At 39.2% G+C, this 22,730-nt stretch overlaps 1 protein-coding gene across 1 annotated transcript; it reads right to left on the bottom strand.

Moving 5' to 3' along the window:
• Window positions 1-2,150: 2,150 nt before the first annotated feature.
• On the bottom strand, window positions 2,151-4,442 carry LOC130589494 (uncharacterized). The gene is made up of 4 exons (XM_057390765.1): window positions 4,385-4,442; window positions 4,181-4,299; window positions 3,361-3,576; window positions 2,151-2,756 (listed from the first exon to the last, which is right to left on the bottom strand). Exons 1-4 carry the CDS (start codon window positions 4,440-4,442, stop codon window positions 2,151-2,153), a joined length of 999 nt encoding a protein of 332 aa, XP_057246748.1.
• Between the last annotated feature and the right edge of the window lie 18,288 nt (window positions 4,443-22,730).

Raw genomic sequence — 22,730 nt, 5'->3', positions numbered from 1 at the left:
TTATCAGACGACTTACCTTAAATCACATCAAGGCTGCCATTGTGACCCACTTAATGCTCATAAAGTTTGAGTGTGATGGGGGAAGATTGGATCTCTCTACGGAGATCAGCAAGCTGCTAGAGAATGCTATCTCACCACTCTTAAACCATCATCATGGAAAGAGAAGGCAGAGCGTCCAAAAGTCCGGGAGGATGATTCGGCCGAGAAGGTAAAATGGTAGATTGTTGAGCTAAAGCAAGAAGTTGAGAAGGTTCAAGAGATACCTCGCCCGGAGAGCAAATCGTCCATGCTCTTGCCCAGCAAGAAGAGAAAGTGCTTGGATGTTAAAGAAGAAAAGCATTCATCTTAGGAGATTATGGCTAAATTCAGAACGTCCAGAGCCGGTAGAAAGTCCGGTAGAAATTTGCTTAAATTCAGAACGTCCAGAGAGGACATTGAAAATAGGATCAGTTTTTGAAATCAGAAATCAAGGACGCCTTAGTTGCGTTGTTGCGAGAATTTGAGGATGTGTTCGCCGATGCGGTAGAGGAAATGCCGGGGATAGATTTTGAGGTGGCGGTGCATAAGCTCAACATTGAGCCGGGGTAAAAGCCAATTCGGCAGAAGAAGAGGCACCTAGGGCCGGCCAGAAATAAGGTCGTTGATGAAGAAGTTCAAAAGCTGCTCAAATCTAAGTTCATCCGTGAAACTTATTACCCAGATTGGGTAGCAAATGTTGTGATGGTTACGAAGCCGAATGGCACATGGAGGATGTGCGTTGATTACACGGATTTAAACAAGGCTTGTCCTAAGGACAGCTTTCCGTTGCCCAAGATCGATCGTCTGGTGGATTCTACAGCAGGCCATGCATTGCTGAGCTTCATGGACGCTTACTCGGGTTTCCAGCAGATTCCTAGGTTCCCGAAGTCAGGGGCAATGCCTTGCTGAGAATGCAGCTATACAAGTTGAGAATGGCAAGAGAGTTCAACAAAAGAGTTGCAAGGCGTCCATTGAAGCTTTGAGACCTCGTCTTGAGGAAAATGGAAGCGGTCGGCCGAGCAGAAGAGCTAGGCAAGCTCACCCCTAACTGGGAAGGACCCTGCAAAATAATCGAGGTAGTTCAGAATGGCACTTTTCGTCTGGAAGGCATGGACGGACGTTCCATTCCTAGGACGTGGAGTTCTGATACTTTGAAGAAATACTTTGTTTAGGGCGTCTTGCCAAATTGTAATCTTCTCTTAATACATTACAATGAAAAAAGTAGAATGTATACATGTACCTTGCCTATTCGTCAAGCAAACTTCATATAATACAGCTCTACTTCTCTATGACTCTGTTTGATTTATTTGCTTAAGTTATATACTATCGTCCAAAGCTAACTAATTTAACAGAGCAGAAAGACAACGCACTTTTCATTAGGAGATTGGCTGAACATGTTATCATCCTAAAATGGATAATTACATAAAATTGGCCGTTTGTTTACTTAAGGAGTTAAACATCTCCTAAACAAAGTCGGCTGGAATTAGGACGCCTTAGTAAAGGTATCCTACCTTCCGTCCAAAAGGCAAAAATTCAGAAATGACAACCTTAGTAAAGGAATAAGTTATTTCATGATTTAACAAAGATGGACGAGTTGCAGTCACTCTTAGAAAAACGTCCAAGTTATTTAAATATTATAGTCTTTTCTCCTTCTTGAACAGAGGAAGGCTATAAAAAACTCTTCGTCCAAGAAGGGAGGCATATAGGGGCATAATTTATAAATGACTAAGTCTTTGTCCAATGACGAATGATCATCCAGGTTCTGGCCGGACAAGTTATTAACTTAGCAGTTTTACAACTCAAGATTGCTTAGGCAACTGGTGAACGTCTAGAAAAGAACTAGTGGTTCAGATGAATGCCTTCATACACCCGGCCAAAGGAGCTGGGGGGATCGTCCAAAGTATGTTGTGACGAATTGCTTTTGTACTTGGCATAAAAATGGAATCATAAGGCAAGGCGTCCTTTGCAGAAAATTATAAAACTTGAGAGATTGAAAAAAGATAATTTTTATAGATGAAGGAAGAAAGATTACAAGCTAATCTAAAGACTAAACTACAACCTAATCTAAAGCAGAAAGTACAACTGGCAAACAATTACAAGTGGCCTGCGGCCAAGAATAGAAAGTGGAGAAGCTAAGCGTCGGGATGGCTATTATCCTCTTCTTCCTGGGCCTCAACATCTTCTTCTTCTTCGTCTTCGGAAGACTCTTGAAAGACGGGGGGCTCTTCCCCTTTGATGTTGGCCTTGTGCAGGCTCTCTTGGAATTCCCGCCGGTGTACATACCTGGGGATATCCTCCTCCTCAGCCATCATCTCAAAGGTATGCACAGCCCAGTTTTTCGAGGTATCAATGACGTTATTCATAGCCTCCTTGGCCGCTTCAACCGTGGCCGCGACTTCAGCTCGGAGGGCTTGGTTTTTTACCTTCAGGACAAGGTTCTCTCGGTAAAACTCGGCAGCCACAGTCATGACCGAGTTTCTCTCGTCCATAAGGAAGCGTTCCAAAGATGCTCTCTCGTCCAGCATTTCGGTCAGCTGAAGGAGATAGGTTTTATTTTGGGATTCAAGGTCGGCTGATCGTTTTTCCCAAGCTAGCTTGGATTGCTGGTGCAGCACCTCCTGCTCGGCCATTGAGAACTGAGCATGGTCTGCAGCCTCGGTCACGTCCTGGACAAGCTTCTTATTTTCTTTTCTAAGCTCCCTCGCCCAATCTTCAGTTATCATGCTGCGAGCAAAGAGCTGAAAATAGGGGAAGGACAAAAGAGTCAGGACGAATGCAACAGTGAGTATATATATCTAAGTATGGAATCTAAAGCGTCCAAGGAAAATCTTACCTCTGCGGCCAGCTGAGACATGTAGCCAACATGCCCTGATGAGGCTCCCTTTAACCCTTTATGTAAGGTTCAGGGAAGCATTTGAAGAGCTCCAGCTTGAGCTTCTCCCTTTTGGTCGGGCTCATCTTCGAGAAGGCGGCCGAAGGTTCGTCGTCCGAGAGGACGGGAGAGCCGGTTGGAGCCTCCTCAGCTTTGCCCTTTCCCTTATCTGAAAGAGTTGACTTGTTAGTACATTTGATAGGAATTACGACCGTCTGACGGTTGGAGGGACTCATTTGCCGTCCGCCAACGCGCAAGGTCCTAACAAAGTTTGAGTAATAAGACTCACCAGAAGAACGGGAGGCCGTCCTATATGCCGCAGGCATTTGGCCTACCAGCTTAGCCACTAGTCCAGAGAAAGCGGACCGTCCACAGCCGCGTCCGGCTGAGAAGTCTGACCTGCCTCGTCCAAATCTACAACCCGTCAGGTTGAGTTAATGCAGGCTGGTCGCAGGACCGGCGTAGGTCACCAGGGCCAGAGTGCCAATCTCTGGAAGTTCCTCTTTGGCCGTGAGCTCCTCTTTGGCCGGAATATCGATCACGACCTTAGGAACCGGCCGTGTCGATTTCTTCTTCTTGGCTGTGAAGCCCTTTGCCTTTTTATGGGGAGGAGCTTCACTAGTTCTTGTCGGCCGCTTCTTGGCTGCCGGCTTCTCAGCCAAGGCTCTGGACATCGGGGCATTTTTCTGGAAAAGTTGGAAAGATGTTAGTAAAGTAATAAAACACTCAGAGGGCGTCCAGAGCAAGTTCTGAATGATCTGCTCTCAGAGAAGCAGATCATCCATTGGAAAAATGTAAACGTTCAAAAGTTAGAAGCAAACGAACTGCCCTTCGAAGAAGGAAACCGTCCAGGTAAATCCAGACGTGCTGCTCTTGGAAGAAGCAGCTCGCCCAGATAAGTCCGAACGTCTTGCTCATCAAAGAAGCAACTCGTCTAGCTGCTACTGGACAAATTGAACTTCAAAGAGGCAGCTCGTCCAGCTGCTAATAGACGTCTTGCTCATCAAAGAAGCAACTCGTCTAGCTGCTACTGGATGAATTGTTCTTCAAAGAGGCAGCTCGTCCAGCTGCTACTAGACGTATTGCTCTTTGAAGAGGCAGCTCGTCAAGCTGCTATTAGACGTGCTGCTCTTCAAAGAGGCAGCTCGTCCAGCTATTGACTGGACGTATTGCTCTTCAAAGAGGCAGCTCGTCCAGCTATTGACTGTACGTTTTGCTCTTCAGTGGAAGGTCCGTCCAACTATATATAAAAAAAATAAAATAAAAATAAAATAAAAAAGTTAAGCTTACTAGTGTGTCTGCCCTTTTCTCGGCACCAGATTTGTTGTATTCCTTCCAGAGAGTATCTGCAAATCTGGACGAGCTCATGTCTCCTTTCCAAGATTTTCTCAGTTTACTTCTGGCTGAATCTGCAAAGATGAAATAAGGAGGCGAAGGTTAGACGAATGATAATTAGGACGGGAATTCTACTTGGAAAGTTTTCAACAATTATACCTTTGTCCTCGTCCAGCCGCAAACCGGCAGCGACTAAGAAGTTATTGTGATAGAACATCTCTTTAAATGGGATCCAGTTGGACAGGACCCTTGACGGTTGCATACGCTTAGCCAGCTTCCCTCAACGATTCTGGGAACCTTTGAAACGTAATGAATATGGGTGAAGGCGGCCAGAGAAGGGTCATTCCCCTTTAAATTGCAAACGGCCAGAAAAGTGAGGATGTTTTGCCAGGAGTTTGGGGCAAGTTGATTGTGTCCAATGCCATAGTAGTGAAGAAGTTGGCTGATGAAAGGGTGAAGAGGAAAGCGCAAGCCGGCATCTAATGCCAAGCGATAACAGCAAATGGCCCGAGGGGGCCTAAGTAGTACGGTTCCTCTCGGCCAGGGAGGACGAATTGGTAACCCGGCATGGGCATGGCCAATGAGAAAGGTCTAAGGTCCGAGCCTACTCGTCCTAGCCAAGAGTTATCGGCGAAGATGAATCTAGGGTCAGAAAGAGGACCTAGCCGTCGTCTTATTTCAGACGAAGTTGTTGACGGCTCCTCTGAATCACTAGCAGGGTTGGAAGATCTGGCCGTCCTTGGCTCATCCGAGACCGTCCTATGTGTGGACGGCTGGGATCGGGGGAGCCTCGAATTTTCTGGTTCCTCCTGGACGTGTTCAGGGGGAGGACTCGGGTTTGCTGGACGAGCACTCCGGAATTCGCGCTCACCCTCGTTGGGAATCCGTCTAGTGGATCCCTCCATTTCTGAGATGGAGGTCGGCAGGTCAAATCCTCGTCTGACACGAGTTGTTTGCTTGACGCCCGCCAGATTACCCTGCACAGGTAAAGACTGGGTCATCTGACTTTGCCGGCCATGAGAAAAAGAATAAGAATGCATGTCCGGCCAAGATGGGTCCAACTCTAGAAGATGCCGATGAAAGACACGCCCTCTGTTCTAGAGCTAGTACCAACCCTTGAGTGGGCCGGTTTGTGATGAGGAAGACAAACTCATTTTCTTAAAAAATATGTGCGAAAAAGCAGAAAAAATAATTAAAGAAATACCTGTAGAAGAAAGCTCGGACGAATGTCAAGGACGAGTTGAAATCTCGGACGAGCGGAGTAGCAGTTTGCAAAGACTTGGACGGGGGTAGTTTCTCTCTCTAAAAGCTCAGTAAAAATTGCGGAGTCTCTCTCTCTAGAAAATTTCTCAGCAATGTTAAAATGATTTTGCTCTTGAAAGTTGACCTGCGGAGACCGGCAAAATGGCGCCTCTTTTTTGAAAATGAGTGTGGCAGTTCCAGGTCGGTTAAAAGAGGAAGATTAACCGTGTTGGCGCCTAGGAAATAATAACTTCCTCTTTTAAGGGGCAAATGTTGTAGCCTATAAATCAACTGCTACCCTTATGGCACGTGGCGCTATCTCAGCCCTACATGTGGCATCTGTTTAGGCCAAGGAAAGTACAAAGGCCTGCAAGTTATGTGGGATAAAGTACACCTTCCTCAGGAAAAGGTGAACTGAAAAGCTCCTTTTATGGCCCTAAAATTGTACTTAGGCCCACTGAAGTAAAAGCCTGATTCAGCTAAAAGGTAAAATTACTAACCAATCAGCGCTTGCAACGTTGTCCTGATATTACTGCGTAGCCAATCAGATGCTCCCAAATTAGGGGTGACATCAAGGTACAAACAGTCATTTCAAACAGTATAAATTGTCCTTGATTTCAGGGTGAAAGGTACGTTTTTTCGGAGCATAGTACTTTGTTATTCTGCCATAAATACTTTCTCTCTTCTTTTTCTCTACTTTCTCATCTCTTTTAAAGTGCTTCACATCCCGGTATCTGACTTAAGCATCAGAGGGGGAAATACCACCAACCTCCAGGGTGGGTCCCTTTTTTGCAGGTTGCTGGTCAGGAGTTTGCGTCGGGATTCGAGCCAATCATTGTTGCACAAGTCTCCAGTTTTAGAACCTATCTTTGGGAGTTGTGATATTTAATTACTAAGTTTTACACCACGTAACAGACTCCTTCTTTACTTCCATGCTTTACTGGAGCCAAGTCACTACACAAGACAAAGGTTGGTTTCTTCCATTAAGATTGAACCCCATGTTCTCCAAAACCAAGTCAATAGGCTCATGTAGAACAACTGATTTTGCATCCGCATCATTCTTAATTAGATTACTAAACTAAAAAAGCTTGATAACCAACTATGAATGTGAATCTTTATCTTTCGTAATCTAAGAATCGAAATTTTGAATTAATTGAAACACCTTTGATACTTCTTGATTCAAGAACACTCCTGATCTTAAGAAGAAGAATCTAAACTCCCTCAAATTCACTCCTGAATTTAAGTTCTTTGACACCTAACTCTTATCACTCCTGAAAAGTTTTTAATTGTTCGATTAGTTTATCTCACAGGAAAAACATAAGTTAAGATTGAATTCGTTAAACAAAAATTAGATTTCTTATTAACAACCTATGTAAAATAATAACTATTATAGCAAATCCTAACAAAACAAGGATTCTATGTAACAACCAATAGCAAATCCAAACAGAACATGGATTTTATGTGATAACCAAGTCCTTCTTCAACTAGGACTCCTTATTTACTTCCATGCTTTCCTCGAGCCAAGTCACTACACATGCCAAAGGATGGTCTCTTCCATTAAGATTGAACCCCATGTTCTCCGTAACCAAGTCAATAGGCTCATGTAGAACAACTGCTTTTGCATCCGCATCATTCTTAATGTTATGGTTGAATTTTTTAGGGTGACATTGACATGATGACATGATGATGTGACGACTATGACGTTAAGACGCGACGGAGATACACGAGGACAAAGCCAGTTGAAAGTCAGTAACGAATTTTCCGAAAAAGGAAGGAGTTCAATGAGTCATCAAATCAGCCATGAAAGCCTTTTATGAAAGTAAATTGCACAAAGGAGGAATGGAGATTGCGACGTTGCAGTTTAATTAGGAGGATCTCCTATAATTAAGGGACCGTTATCTTTGTAATAAACTAGTAATTCATTAGTGCATTCAATTGAAAAAAGCCAAAGGAGAAAAATACGGCTAAGGACATACAAAAGAAAAAAGAGTATCATTATACTAGACTACTGGACATTTTTTGTACTAAGAGCAAAAGAAAGCAAAAACTGTAACGACTGTCGCTAGTCTGTAACCACAGTCAATGATAGTAGATTGGTGGATCCACATCCACCCGCGGTTTTTAGCCACCTTCATTGGGGTTTTCCGCATCACCATCTTTGTGTGTTTATCCCCTTTGATCCCCATTGCATTCATTCCTTGCATTGTCATATTCAAAATCTGGTTGAATCGTCCCAAACTATAATTCTGCCGTAAGAGACAAATTTTAGCATAAACAATTTGGCGGCCACCGTGGGTCATAACTAGACCAACTACTGTTCAAAATCCATCAAATGGGAGAAACACCAAATCTCGACGAAATGCAGAGGCAATATGATTAAATGAGAGCAGAGATGCTCGAAATGAAGCAAGTTAATGAGCGGTTAGCTACCGACTTCACAGACTTGAACAAAGCATGTTCTAAAGATCCTTTCCTTTTACCTCATATTGATGCGATAGTTGACACAACGGTAGGCCACGAGCTCCTGACGCTCATGGACGCATATTCTGGGTACAATCAAATATTGATGCACCCGGACGATCAGGAAAAGACAGCTTTCGTCACTGACAAAGCTATATATTGTTATAAGGTTATACCTTTTGGTTTGAAACATGCAGGTGCTACCTACCAAAGATTGGTCAACCAGATTTTTAAAGACCAATTGGGCGACACCATGGAGGTATATATAGACGATATGCTCGTCAAGTCCAAACAAGCAAGCGATAACGTCCAACACTTGTCGGAAGCTTTTGACGTCTTACAAAGGTATGATATGAAATTAAATCCCACTAAGTGTACATTTGGAGTGTCTGCAGGAAAGTTCCTAGGGTATGTCGTGACATAGCGATGGATCGAAGCTAGCTCGGATCAAATAAAAGCCCTTATCAATATCCAATCTCCAAGGAACGTCAAAGAAGTGCAGAAGTTAAGCGGTCGCGTTGCCGCGTTGAATCACCTAGACATAACTTGTATTAATAGTGGATAAAATGCAATGAAAGGATATACGAGTTGAAGAACAAAAAAAACGTGAGTTGTTACTTATGCTTTGATTACTAGTTTCATTAATCTAAGTGCCTTTGCTAACTTAACTATTCTAGATTGAGTTAAGTAGTGATCTTAGGAGCCATATTTCTACTTAGTGGTGTGTCTATATCTAAGTCGAATTAAGTTAAGCTAATATTAATTCATTCCCTTCGTATATTTCTAATAGTGGAAATATAACCAAGGCACGGTGCTATTCTTTGTGCTGTTATCGTTCGAATTTTGAAGCTTGTATGATTCGAGTGTTACTCGAACCATATAACATCTTGGTATCAGAGCCAAACACATCCTATCGCCCCAAAACACATTCCTAAACACAACCCCAAACACATCCCATACCCTATCATGTACAGATCCAACCAATTACCTGAAAATTGGCAAGCGCTCCTTCAATCTATGGAGGCAGAGAGGCACGAGAATGAGGCTAGAATGGCCTTAATGCAAGACCAACTTAGGCAATTAACTTTGAGGCTTAGGGACAAAGAGAAGATGATGCCTTTGAGGAGTCTCATAGAGAGAGTGATGAGACTTATAAAGCTCTAAGAAAGAACCTTTTACCTACACAAAACATCAATGATATTAAAGTTGACATTCCTGATTATGATGGGAAGCCTGATGCAGATGAGTTTGTTGAATGGTTGAGAACAGTTGAGAGAGTCTGTGACTACAAACAAATCCCTAAAGATAAGGCTAGTATTTGCACCAAGAGGGAGAAACTAGGGAAAGAAATGGTACGGACATGGGCTAAGATGAAGAAACTACTCAAACAAAAGTTTCTTCCTACTTACTATGTTCAAGAAAACTTCTCCAAGTTCCATCATCTACAATAAGGTTCGAAATAAGTGGAGGATTATGCAAGAGAATTCGAAGCCTACCTTATGAAGTGTGAAGTTCAAGAGGATGAACCGCAAACATTGGTAAGATTCATTGGTTGATTAAATATTAAGATTGCAAATGTTATTGAATTGCACCCCTTTTCTACTTTGGAGGAACTAATCATCCTAGCACACAAAATTGAGAAACAACAAAAGACCAAAGGTAAAACGGAGGCCTCACGCCCCTTTACCAAAACAACCACCTATTCCAAACCAAACACCATCCTTTCAAAACCTAGCCAACCCTATGTCCCAAAACCCCCTACTCCTACGACTACCCCTATTTAAAATCGTGCCCCTAGGAGATGTTTTATGTGCCAAGGTTTAGGACATATTGCTTATGAATTTCCTAACAAAAAGGTAGTAAGCCATATGGAGTTTGAGGCCCTAGAAGATGAGAATGAGGAGGAATCTTAGGCGTGTGAAGAAGAGAGCTATGGAGATGAACTTGTTGGTCCTGATGAAGGAGAATGCTTAGTGGTTCGAAGAGCATTGAGTGGTGTGATCGATCATGAGGAATCACAACAAAAGGAGGCAATATTTCATACTAGATATAAAAATGAGAACAAGATGTGTACCTTGATCACTGATGGAGGAAGTTGCACCAATGTTGCTGCCCAAACAATGGTGGATAAGCTAAAGCTCCCTACTACACCTTATCCTAAGCCATACGTGATCCAATTGCTCAATCAAGGCAAAGGTATTCAAGTTACTCATCGACTAATATTAACTTTTAGTATTGGTAGTAACTATAACGAGGAGATTTGGTGTGATGTAATACTCATGGATGCATGTCATGTTTTGTTAAGTAGACCATGGTTGTTTGATAAACGAGTCATTTATAATGGTTACAAGAACACATATTGATTCACTAAAAATGGCAAGAAAGTGACCCTCACTCCTATTGTGTCCATCCCTAAGTCGTAACAACACTCCACGAAAGAAAAATACCATTCACTCACCACCCTCCTAAACTCAGATTATCATGAACTTACCCCTTTTAGAGAAGTATTGCTGAATATAGATCAAAAGTAAGAAGTTACTAATAGTCTCGATCATCCTTTGATTGTGCCATTAATAGAAACCTATAAAGATGTTTTCCCACATGAAATACCTCACGGCCTTCCCCCAAAAAGAGATATACAACATAAAATCGACCTCATTTATGGAGCTATGTTGCCTAATAAAACTACTTATAGAACAAATCCTAAATAAAATGAAGAAATAAGGGGGACAAGTGAATGATTTGTTGAATAAGGGCATGATTAGAGAGTCATTGAGTCCTTGTGCTTTACCGACTCCCTTAGTTCCAAAGAAAAATGGAGAATGTCGTATGTGTATGGATAGTAGAGTTATCAATAAGATCAGTATCAAAAAATCGATTCCCCACTCCAAGAGTGAATGATTTGCTAGATGATCTTAATGGTTCTAAGGTGTTTTCAAAGTTAGATTTGAGAAGTGGTTATCATCAATCCGAATTTGTGAAGGAGATGAATGGAAGATAGCCTTTAAGACAAAGGAAGGGTTGTATTAATGGCTTGTTATGCCCTTTTGTTTGTCCAATGCACTAAGTACTTTTATGCCCTTAATGAATCAAACTATGAAGCCATTTCTCGACCATTTTATGGTAGTTTATTTTGATGACATATTGGTGTATAGTGTTAATGAGATTGAACATGTAAAACACTTGGAACAAGTGTTTAGAGTCTTGAGATCCGAATGTTTGTATGGAAACTTAGAAAAGTGTCATTTCTTTTCTAGTAAAGTTGTTTTTCTAGGCTTTATTGTATCTAGTTAAGGGATCAAAGCAAATGAAAAGAAGGTTCAAGCAATCAAGGAGTGGCCTACTCCTACCTCTATGCAACAAGTTCGAAGCTTCCATGGTTAGCCTCCTTCTATAGAAGGTTTGTTCAAAATTTCAATGCCATTATGACACCTATCACTGAGATTACAAAGCTGAAAAAGTTTGAATGGAACCATGAAGCTCATAAAGCATTCCAAGAGGTAAAAGCTCAACTCACTAGTGCTCCTATTCTAGCTTTGCCTAACTTCAATGAGGTTTTTGAAGTTGAATGTGATGCATCTGGCGTGGGAATTGGAGTTGTACTTTCATAAAATGGTAGGCCTTTGGAAAGTACTACACATATGACAAGGAATTATATGCCTTGGTTAGAGCCTTAGATCATTGGAGGCACTACCTCATTGCTAAAGGATTCATCCTACATTCTGATCATGAAGCTCTCAAGTACCTTCAAATCCAACACAACTTTGCATTTTACCATTAAGCATAAGGCTGGAAAGATGAATAAGGGTGCGTGCATTGTCAAGCGAGTACTTATTGCTCACAACTTTGAGTCCGAAAGTGATGGGGCTCGAATTATTAAAAGATTGTTATAAGGAAGACAAGGATTTTTGCGCCTTGTTTGAGAAGTATCGCAACCATGCTCAACGGGATTACTACATACTCAAAGATTTTATTTTTAAAGGAAATCGTTTGTGTATTCCTCGACAGAGTGTTCGTGTATCCTTGATCAGGGAGTTTCATGAAGGTGGCCTTGCTGGTCACTTTTGTATTGAGAAGACAACCATGCTAGTATGTGAGTACTTCTTTTCGCCGAGATTGGCAGAGATGTCGAGTTTCCATTAAGAGGTGCCTAATCTGTCAAAAGGCTAAGGGACACTTACTTCCTCAAGGATTGTTCATGCCTTTACCTATTCCACAAGCACCAAGGGAGAACATATGCAGGGATTTCATTACTGGATTACCTAGAACCCAACGCCAAAATGATTCTATTATGGGTGGTTGATAGGTTCTCTAAGATGGACACTTTGTGGCTTGCATACTACTAATGATGACGTGTTTATTGCTAACTTATATTTCAAGGACATTGTTCGCTTGCATGAAGTTCCTAAATAATGGTGAGTGATCATGATTCCAAGTTTTAAGTCACTTTTGGTTACACTATGGAAGACGATGGGACTAAGCTCAAATTTAGTCTTGTAACACCCAGAATTTCAAAGGAGAAGAGAAATAATAATAGTATTAATAGGACGATGCGGAAACATTGTCTTCTGGAAGTCACTACTACAAGAAATGCGATGTCATAACTAATGATAAACAACATAACGGGTGTTACAATACTTCTAGCCACCCCAAACTTACGGCCAAACTGAAGTTACAATAGAACTTTAGGAACCCTTCTTCGAGCCCTAGCCACAAAAGTAACTAAACAATGGGAGGAAATGCTCCCTCATGATGAGTTTGCCTATAATCGAGTTCCTAGCAAGACTACTGGTCTTAGTCCATTTATTGTGGTCTATGGTCAAAACCCTTGCACCCCTTTAGACTTAGGCCCTTTTCCGACTCCCACTAAATATAGCCATGAAGCTGAAACACGAGCCAAAGAGATCCAAAAGCAAACGAGAGGGTGAAAGAAAGATTGGACAAGAAAAAGAAAGATGTGCAATTCAAGCCAGGATACATGGTTTGGGTTCATCTTAGAAAGGAACGCTTTTAAATAATATCCCTACTTTTGTCTATCCTTATGTCATCTCTGGTACTTTCTTTTAAATAATATCCCTGCTTTTGTTCTGTTTGATATTGGTGGTACAGTGTCTTTTGTTGCTAGTTCCTTTGTTCGAAAAGCTAGTCTTTCCTCTAGATCTCCTATTAAGTCCCTAATATCTCTTCCGTCTGGTGAGAATTATCTGTCATTCTGAGTTCAAGGGCGTGCCTGCAGTATTCTAGGTTCTGAGTTGCCAGCCGATCTTAAGGAGTTTCCTATGTCAGAGTTTGTTTTGATCCTTGGAATAGATTAGTCATCGAAGTATCATGCCTGTATTCAGTGTCGTGATCAGAAGGTCGTGCTCCGAGATTCTAAGGGAAAAAGGATTTATTATTCTGGTGTGGTAGTGAAGAAGGGTGTTAAGTGGGTTTCCGCTTTGAGAATGCGGAAGATGCGTCAAAAAGGTGACGTGGTATACCTTTGCATGGTGAGGGATTTATCATATGAAGATCAGCTCGAGAGTATTCCGGTAGTTCGGGATTATCCTGATGTATTTCCTGAAGAGTTGTCAGGTATTCCTCCTGAAAGAGATGTAGAGTTCTGCATTAATTTAGTACCGGGTACTGCTCCTATATCCAAGGCTCCTATAGAATGGCGTCGTCTGAATTGCAAGAGTTGATAGATAAGGGTTTCATAAGGCCTAGTGTTTCTCCTTGGGATGCTCATGTTCTGTTTGTCAAGAAGAAAGACGGGAGTATGCGTCTCAGCATCGATTACCGTGAGCTAAATAAGGTAACGATCAAGAATAAATATCCATTTTCCAAGATCGATCTGAGATCCGGATATCATCAAACCCGTGAAGAAGGAGGATATTCCGAAGAATGCTTTTCGCACCAGGTATGGGCACTATGAATTTGAAGTGATGCCTTTTGGTCTCATAAATTCTCCTGCGATTTTCATGGATCAAATGAATCGCTCTTTCCACGAGTACTTGGATACTTGTGTGGTTGTGTTTATCGATGATATTCTCGTTTACTCTAAGGATCAGAAGGAGCATGAGAAGCATTTGAGACTGGTGTTGGATGTTCTGCGCAAGCAAAAGTGGTTTGCAAAGTTGTCTAAGTGCGAGTTCTGGCTGAAGGAAGTTGCTTTTCTAGGGCATGTAATCAGCAAGGAAGGAGTCAAGGTGGATCCCGCTAAAATCAAGGTTGTTTTCGAGTGGGAGAGTCCTAAGAATGTGACCGAGATTCGGAGTTTTCTGGGTCTGGCTGGTTATTATAGGAGGTTCGTTCAAAATTTCTCCAAGATCGCTCAACCTCTGACTCGCTTGATGCGCAAGGACTGCAAGTTCATCTGGTTTGAGGATTGTGAAGGGGCATTTCTGAAGCTGAAAAAGAGTTGGACCTCTGCTCCTGTTCTTACCCTACCATCCGAGGGCGTTGGGTATGAAGTGTTCAGTGATGCATCGAAGAATGGTATGGCTTGTGTTTTGATGCAGCACGGGAAAGTAATAACCTATGGTTCGAGGCAGCTGAAGGTGCATGCGAGGAATTACCCGACCCATGATCTGGAATTAGCGATTGTCGTGTTTGCACTAAAGATATGGCGACACTATCTATATGGTGTTCCGTGTAAGGTGTATACTGACCATAAGAGCCTGAAGTACATCTTCACTCAGCGTGATCTTAACATGAGGTAGAGAAGGTGGCTTGAATTGATCAAGGATTATGATCTGACCCTAGATTACCAAGAGGGTAAGGCGAATAAAGTAGTGGATGCTCTGAGTCGCAAGAGCAAGCATTCACTAAACGCTGCTATGGTGGTGCCTCGTGAATTGTGTGAAGAGTTTTGCAATCTTGATATCGAGGTTGTCCTTCAGGGTTATGTGTCTGCTTTGTTGGGTTCCATGAGTGCTGAGCCTGAGTTGTTCCAGGAGTTATGAAGCAAGCAAAAAGGTGATCCGAAGCTAGAGAAGATCCGTGAAGCAAATATGCAAGGTCGTGTAGAGAATTTTGTGATCTGTGCTGATGATAGCTTGAGGTTTATGGGGCGTTGGTGTGTGCCAAATGATGGTGAGCTTAAGAGAAAGATTCTCGAGGAAGCTCATAGTTCTCCTTATTCTGTTCATCCTCGGGGTGACAAGCTTTATAAGGATCTGAAGGCTAATTTTTGGTGGCTGGTATGAAGAGAGAGATTGTCGAGTTCGTGGCTAGGTGTTTGATCTGTCAAAAGGTGAAAATCGAGCATCAGAGGCCTGGTGGTTTGTTGCAACCTTTGCATATTCCTGCTTGGAAGTTCAACTCGATCTCGATGGATTTCGTGATGGGTTTGCCTAGAGCTGAAGCTTATACTAATGAGATCATTCGTCTTCATGGGGTTCCCAAAGACATTGTCTCTGACCGTGATCCACGATTCCTATCCCATTTCTGGACTGCTTTGCAAGAGGCTTTGGTTCGAAGTTGAAGCTGAGTATTGCATTTCATGCAGCTACCGATGGTCAGACTGAGAGAACTATTCAGACCTGGGAAGATATGCTTCGTGCTTGTGCCTTAGAATTTCAACAGTCTTGGGTCAAGTCTCTTAGCTTGGTGGAGTTTTCTTATAACAAAAGTTATCAAGCTAGTATCCAAATGGCTCCGTATGAGGCTCTCTATGGAAGGAAGTGTCGTAGTCCTACTTGTTGGAGCGACATCAGTGACTCATTGATTTTGGGCCCGGAGTTAATCCATGATACAGCTGAGCAGGTGAAAGTAATTCAAGCGAAGATGAAGGCTACTCAAGATAGGCAGAAGTCGTATGCTGATTCGTGTCAGAAACCTATTTCTTTTGAGGTGGAGGATAAGGTGCTTTTGAAGGTTTCTCATATGAAAGGAGTGATGCGGTTTGGTCAAAAGGGCAAGTTGAGTCAGAAGTTCGTAGGTCCCTATGAGATTCTTGAAAGGATTGGGGAGGTCACGTATCGTTTGGCTTTGCCGCCGGAGCTATCGGAGTTTCATGATGTGTTTCATGTGTCGCAGTTGCGCAGGTATCGTAGTGATCCTTCGCATGTGATCCCTGTGACTCGGTGTCAGTTGACCCGAATCTGACTTTTGAAAAGCGACCTGTTCGTATATTGGACCGTTATAACCGTGCTCTTAGAAGGAAGGTGATTCCCTTGGTGAAAGTACTTTGGAGAAGTCAAAACTACGAAGAAGCTACTTGGGAAACCGAAGAGTCAATGCGACTGAAATACTCGGAACTATTCGTTTCAGGTACTTTTTGTGCTCTTGTCGTGTTTGTGTGTTTTCTAAGTTTCGAGGACGGAACTTTATTTAACGAGGGGAGATTGTAAAAACCATAATTTTGCTCCTACTTTTTCGCAAAAGATTCCCCTAAAACTATTATTTTCTCTAAATTAATTATTTTTATTTTATAATTTTGGGAGGCGAATTATTATTTTTATTTTTATGGCGTGTTAATGTGTTTATTTCATTTATATTTATAATATAATTTATTAGAATTATTTTTTTATTAAGTATTTTCAAAGTTTAGGCGCGATTTAGGAATTAATCGTTTTATCACGTAGCGGGCTTTGGAAGCATGGACTCTTATTGATTTGGGCCGAAAATATTTGTGGGTGTGTTGGGCTTGACAGCCGACCAAGTGAAGGAAAAGGAGAGCCTCTCTTCTTTCTTTTCTTTTTACTAGTTTTTATATGCACGCTATGCGTGCGAAAATATGATGTAGAAAAATTAAATTAATTGTTAACTATATCGAATGAATTAGGGATACTTGAATTGTTGATGGTTTTCTCTTTGTAATGTCTTTTTAATTTTTAGAATTAATTAGGTAGTTTCTTTTTTTATTTTTTAATTAAAATAAGTAGCTAGTTTTTTCATTAAAGGAAATAGTTATAATAGAGATGTTATGAGGGTAAAATGGGGTTTCTAATATTTTGGTGTCCTACCCCTCTTCCCATATAGAATAGAGATAAAAAAAGAAAACTACCTAGTCTTACATGCACGCAATGCGTGCGATAATGTGTGATAACAAATGAAGTAGCAATTAAAATTAATTGGGTAGAAAAACCTTCTTTAGCTTTTATTTTTTCAAAAAACTGATATTCAGTTTAAATGTCTTACTTTCCCCCCCTTTTTCATTCAAATGATAGAGTTAGTTATCCTCTAATTTATTTCCTTTTTCTAATTTTTGGTGTCCCCCATGTGTTGACTTATATAATAGAGATTCGTACTTTATTTATGATTAAACTTAAATGTGAAAAATTCAACAGTTAGATGAATTTAGATATATTAATTCGCTAATGTAAAAAAATAAAAAGGTTGTGAGTGATTGTTAACATTTATTTTTTGTGAATGAATATTGAACAAAAAGAACAAAAATAATGAGTTGGTTTAACTGAATTAAAGAGTATCAAAGGTAGTGAATGTTCAGACTTTTCATGTGCACGTTATGTATGCCATCTTTTTTTATAAGGTATAAATATTTTGTCCATTTAATTTTTGATTGAAGTATTTGATGCATACACCATTTTAAACTTGTTTTAAATGGCAAGTTGGAATGAGAATTTTTAAATGATTTGCTTTTGTAATTTTTTTAATTCCATTAATTAGATCATTAAGGGTATTTTAGTCACTTCAAAAGAGGACACCACACTTCCTCCCTTGGCTTATATAATAGAGACTAGTCTTACATGCACGCAATGCGTGCGATAACATGTGAAGTAGAAAATAAAATTAATTGGGTAGAAAAACCGTTTTTTTTTTTTACGGAGTAGAAAAACCGTCTTTACATTTTGTTTTTTCAAAAAATTGATGTTTACTTTAAATGTTGTACTTTCCCCCTTTTTTCATTCAAATGAGAGAGTTAGTTATAATAAAGATTTTTCCTTGTGACTCTTTGTTGCTTTGTAAGTCCCATAACCCCCTAATGATTCTTCCTAATTAAACCTCTTTAAACCACCCTTTATCACTTCAAATTCTGATTATAAAATCAGAACTCCTTGCTGCCATACTCCAAGTAATTCGGCCATCATCATCTTCTTCATTCTCTCAAAATTTTTCATTTCTACTCCTTGTTAATTGTTCGTGAATTTTTCTTGTTGTCTTTTTCTTATACTTGGTGCTTGGGAATTTGAAGAAGGAGAGGATGACACGCCTATATTGGGATTTTCCAGAAATATTCAGCTCGCCTCCGACAATCCAGGTAACTAGTAGTTATCTTAGAACCATAGTGATTAGAGTATTATTCAGTCTTAGATTACTACGTTAGGAATTATTTAAAATATTTTTGAATGAAATTATGGACGAAATTTGACATGAATATACTTGTTACATGCTATGTGAATATTGTGTAGAGAAAAATAATTTTCGCATTGTTTTTGGTATTTATTTAATTTAATTGGTGTTTTGTGCGTTTTTGGCTAAATTGCATAATAATTATTGAACGAATATTAAAATTGATGAAATTATTTTTTCTTAGATCATGCTACATGCGTAGTATGTATTTCATGCCTTAGAATAATTTATGTCTACTTTTTACTATTTTATTTAATTGATATATCTGTTTTTGTAATTTCGTTTATATCAGTATATAATTCATGAAAATTATTTATAGGGGCTCAAAAATTCATTTCTTTGAATATTAGATATTATTTTGGCTTATGTAAACTTAGACTCAGTCAAGTTTCAGCCTTGGTCGAAACCATTCTTGAGGAGGTTTCGACTGCATCAATTTATAGCAGCATGTGAGTTGTCTGGATTCTGGACTCACTATCTGCGATGTTGAAACATAGTGGAGTATGAACTGATAATAATAAGCAGCGTATGTGCTTGCTCTTCTCAAATGTAGTGCAAACTGCAAATAGTAGATAAGCGAAATTGTAATACATTTTTTTCGTTATGAAACTAAGTATATCCCCTATAATTTGTGGCACTGCCCATGTTATTTCACACCAGTCATTTACGAGCAATTCTATCAGATTCATAACTTCTTCCTGAATTTAATTGTCTATAAACATCGGACCAGGGTATTCATGATTGTTGCTTGGCGATTGAGAATGAGTTTGAGATTCAAATCGTTGCAATTGGACAAGTGCACATACTGGGGTAAACAGAAGTGACTTTGAATCACTTCACCTCTTTATCACACGATTATCGTCGAGTCTCTATTACCAAAGATATTGTGCCAACTGCACCATTGCCATGTCCCAATGAGGAGTGTAGTGTAATGTGCCAAGCAAAGTATGCCTTTGTTTCTTGGCCTACTCACTTAATTATTCCAAAGACAAAGGTACATTCCTATCAAGGTTATGCAAGTACAAATGCCTTAATTACAAATGTAGCTTTTGCAACTCAATTAATCAAAATTTTTTTTTTGTTTGCTTGTAAGTATAAAAAGGAGGCAGCAAATGACGTTGTCTCAAAATCACCAGCTTCGGAAACATCAACTACTCAGAAGTATGACATTACTGATAAGGATCATGCCAGGGTGACCAACGATTTGTTGAGGACTTTGAAGAAAGAAGCTATGGTGATAAAAAAGACGCGCAGAAACATTATATTATTGATCCCGGATAGCGTGTTTTACAACGAGCAAGAGGTAAGGCTTTTATGAAGACATGATGGATTGGTGCTTCCAAAGAGAGATGGGATCAGCTCACATGTCGATTCTCATGAAGTATGTATTTTTGTTTCGAGGGACATGAAGTATTTATTTAGTTTACTTTTAATTATGATTTTTTTCTAAATAATTGACGATTTCAATAAGTGTCTCTATGAACTTAATTTTTTTTTTCTTATGCTAGGCACCTAAGTGAATCATGTCCGAAAGATGGCATATCTGGGGTGCATGGATTTTGTGATCCTAATTTATGGTTGGAAGAAGACTATCACCTTCTGGGCATGGTCCAAGCAAGAAACTTTCTGCATTCTGAAACCCTTTTCTTTTACTTTTGGGCATGGGCATGGAAGAAGACTATCACCTTCTGGGCATGGGCATGGTGCTTCCTTCTTTTCTTTTACTTTTTTAGTTATTCCTTATCTAGCTTCATGGACTCCAACTATATAAGAAGACTGATCTGACTATTTATGTCGTGTTTTCGGGTGCAATGGAGGCAATACCTTAATCAACTATTTTTTGCACCTTTCCATGAAAAGTGTGTATGCATAATATATTGAAATTTGATCTAAATTAGTGTATACGAGTATTTTTTTTTTGCCTTTGCTAATAAGTTGCATATAGTCGACATTGGATGCTAGCTGTCATATGCCCTTGGAACGGAACAGTTTTTTGGCTTGATCCTAGTGGGGCAGACTATATTCGTGAATTTGCTGAACGAATCATCAATGAGTATGTGACCTAATCATAGTCCATTAATATTTTTAGTTATCTTATTATCAATGTCTTCATCTAATTAGGTTAGGTGAAAATTTTATAGAGGTATTGTAAAATTTAGCATGGGTTATCGAAAGGACGTCAAGAAATTGAAAAAGAATCCTATAAGGTGGAACAAAATACAAGTTTGTGTAATAATATATCTAAAAATATACTATATGTAATGACACATTTGAATTGAAATAGTTATGTCAGTTGTTGATTTATCTAAACTTTTTCATGACAGTGTCCTCGTCAAGCTCTGGGCTCCAAGGATTGTGGCTATTATGTTTGTCGTTACATGATTGAAACTATCGCAAGTAGACGGCAATTAATTCCTGATAAGGTAACTTCGTCACTCATTAACATCTAAAAATTTTTTGGGATTGAAAATATGTGTGAAGAACGAGGAGAATGTTATTGTTGCTCATACTAATAAAATACATATTTATACTAATTCTAATAATAATTATCTGAAATTATTTTGTAGTACTTTCCAGGGATTCCTAGCACTTATTCCCAAGAGATGATTGACGAGTTAAGAGATTTGTGGTTGGAGATTGAAGAAGATGGTCAAGTTTGAATTGTACGTATTATTTGATTATTTTAGAATTTTAGTTTTAGTAGCTAGCATTAGATTATAGAAATTTTATTTTAAGACATTATTATAAGAAATTGATGTTTTGAATAAAATTGATTTTCTATATAAATTAAATGTAGCAAATATTTTTCTTGACATGATGAATAAAGCAAGCAATAATTTATATTTAATAATATTGTTGTGGCTATTTATAAATTGTTATAAAAACCTGACAACAAAAATAAAAAAAAAAATTAAATTGTTTTATTAGAAAAAAAAAAAGCGTATATACGAAGAGCCACAAATACAGGATGATGTATGTATTGTAACATTTTATTTAACCTAAGAAACCGGTTGTGGTCAATAAATGGTTTCAAAGGTTAAAATAAGGAGACCGGTTTTTAATGTTAAATGGTCTCCTAACATCTTTATATATTATATATATACTTATCTAAGAGACTGATTTAACCTATCAACTGGTCTCCTAAATAAACAAGGAAATCAGGTATATATTATAACCGGTCTCTTAGCCTAGGACACCTATGAGATGGAGATGTGTTATAGTCCGGTTTCCTAGGCCTTTTTTTGTAGTAGTGGGGGTTCAATCTTAATGGAAGAAACCAAGCGTTTGCATGTGTAATGACTTGGCTAGAGGAAAGCATGAAAGTAAAGAAAGAGTCCTAGCTCAAGAAGGACTTGGTTGTCACATAGAGTCCATGTTCTGTTTGGATTTGCTATGGTAGTTATTATTTTACTTAGGTTCTTAAAAATTATAGTTTAGCTAGGATTTAAGATAGGCGTGTGATTAGTTAGTATATTGCCTTGTTAAGTATTTGTTTTCCAAGTTGTATAAGGATATGATGTAGCCTAAATAACGCAATTCATTATGTTGTTAATAACATATCTACATTTTTGTTTAAAGAACTCAATCTTGATTATTGTTTTGCTTGTGAGCCAATTAATTAAACCATTAAAGACTTTTCAAGAGTGATAAGTGTTTAGTGTCAAATAAATTAAATTCCTGAGTGAATTTGAGGGTGTTTAGATTCTAGTTCTCAAGATCAAGAGTGTTCTTGAATCAAGAAGTATCAAAGGTGTTTAAATTTATTCAAGATTTTGATTCTTGGATTAAGAAAGTTCAAGATTCACATTCATAGTTCGTTATCAAGCCTTTTTGGTTTAGTAATCATATTAAGAATGATGCGGATGCAAAAGCAGTTGTTCTACATGAGGCTATTGACTTGGTTATGGAGACCATGGGCTTCAATCTTAATGGAAGAAACCAATCGTTAACATGTGTAATGACTTGGCTAGAGGAAACGATGGAAGTAAAGAAGATGTCATCGCTCAAGAACGAATTGCTTGTCACATAGAATCCATGTTCTTTTTAGATTTACTATGGTAGTTATTATTTCACTTAAGTTGTTAAAAACTTATAGTTTAGCTAGGTTTTAAGATAGGCGGGTGATTAGTTAGGTTCTTGCATTCTTAAGTATTTGTTTTCCGAGTTGTATTAGGATAGGATATAACCTAAGTAATGCGATTCATTATGTTGTTAATAACATATCTACATTTTTGTTTAAAGAATTCAGTCTTGATTATTGTTTTGCTTGTAGCCAATTAATTAAACCATTAAAGACTTTTCAGGAGTGATAAGTGTTTAGTGTCAAATAAATTAAATTCCTGAGTGAATCTGAGGGTGTTTAGATTCTTGTTCTCAAGATCAAGAGTGTTCTTGAATCAAGAAGTATCAAAGGCGTTTAAATTGATTCATGATATTGATTCTTGGATTAAGAAAGTTCAAGATTCACATTCATAGTTGGTTATCAAGCCTTTTTGGTTTAGTAATC

The sequence above is a fragment of the Beta vulgaris genome, chromosome 7, assembly GCF_026745355.1.
Source record: "Beta vulgaris subsp. vulgaris cultivar EL10 chromosome 7, EL10.2, whole genome shotgun sequence".
In the NCBI taxonomy this organism is placed as follows: domain Eukaryota; kingdom Viridiplantae; phylum Streptophyta; class Magnoliopsida; order Caryophyllales; family Amaranthaceae; genus Beta; species Beta vulgaris.
The sequence above is the reverse complement of the archived record's forward strand: the minus strand, read 5'-3'. Positions and strand labels throughout refer to the sequence as shown.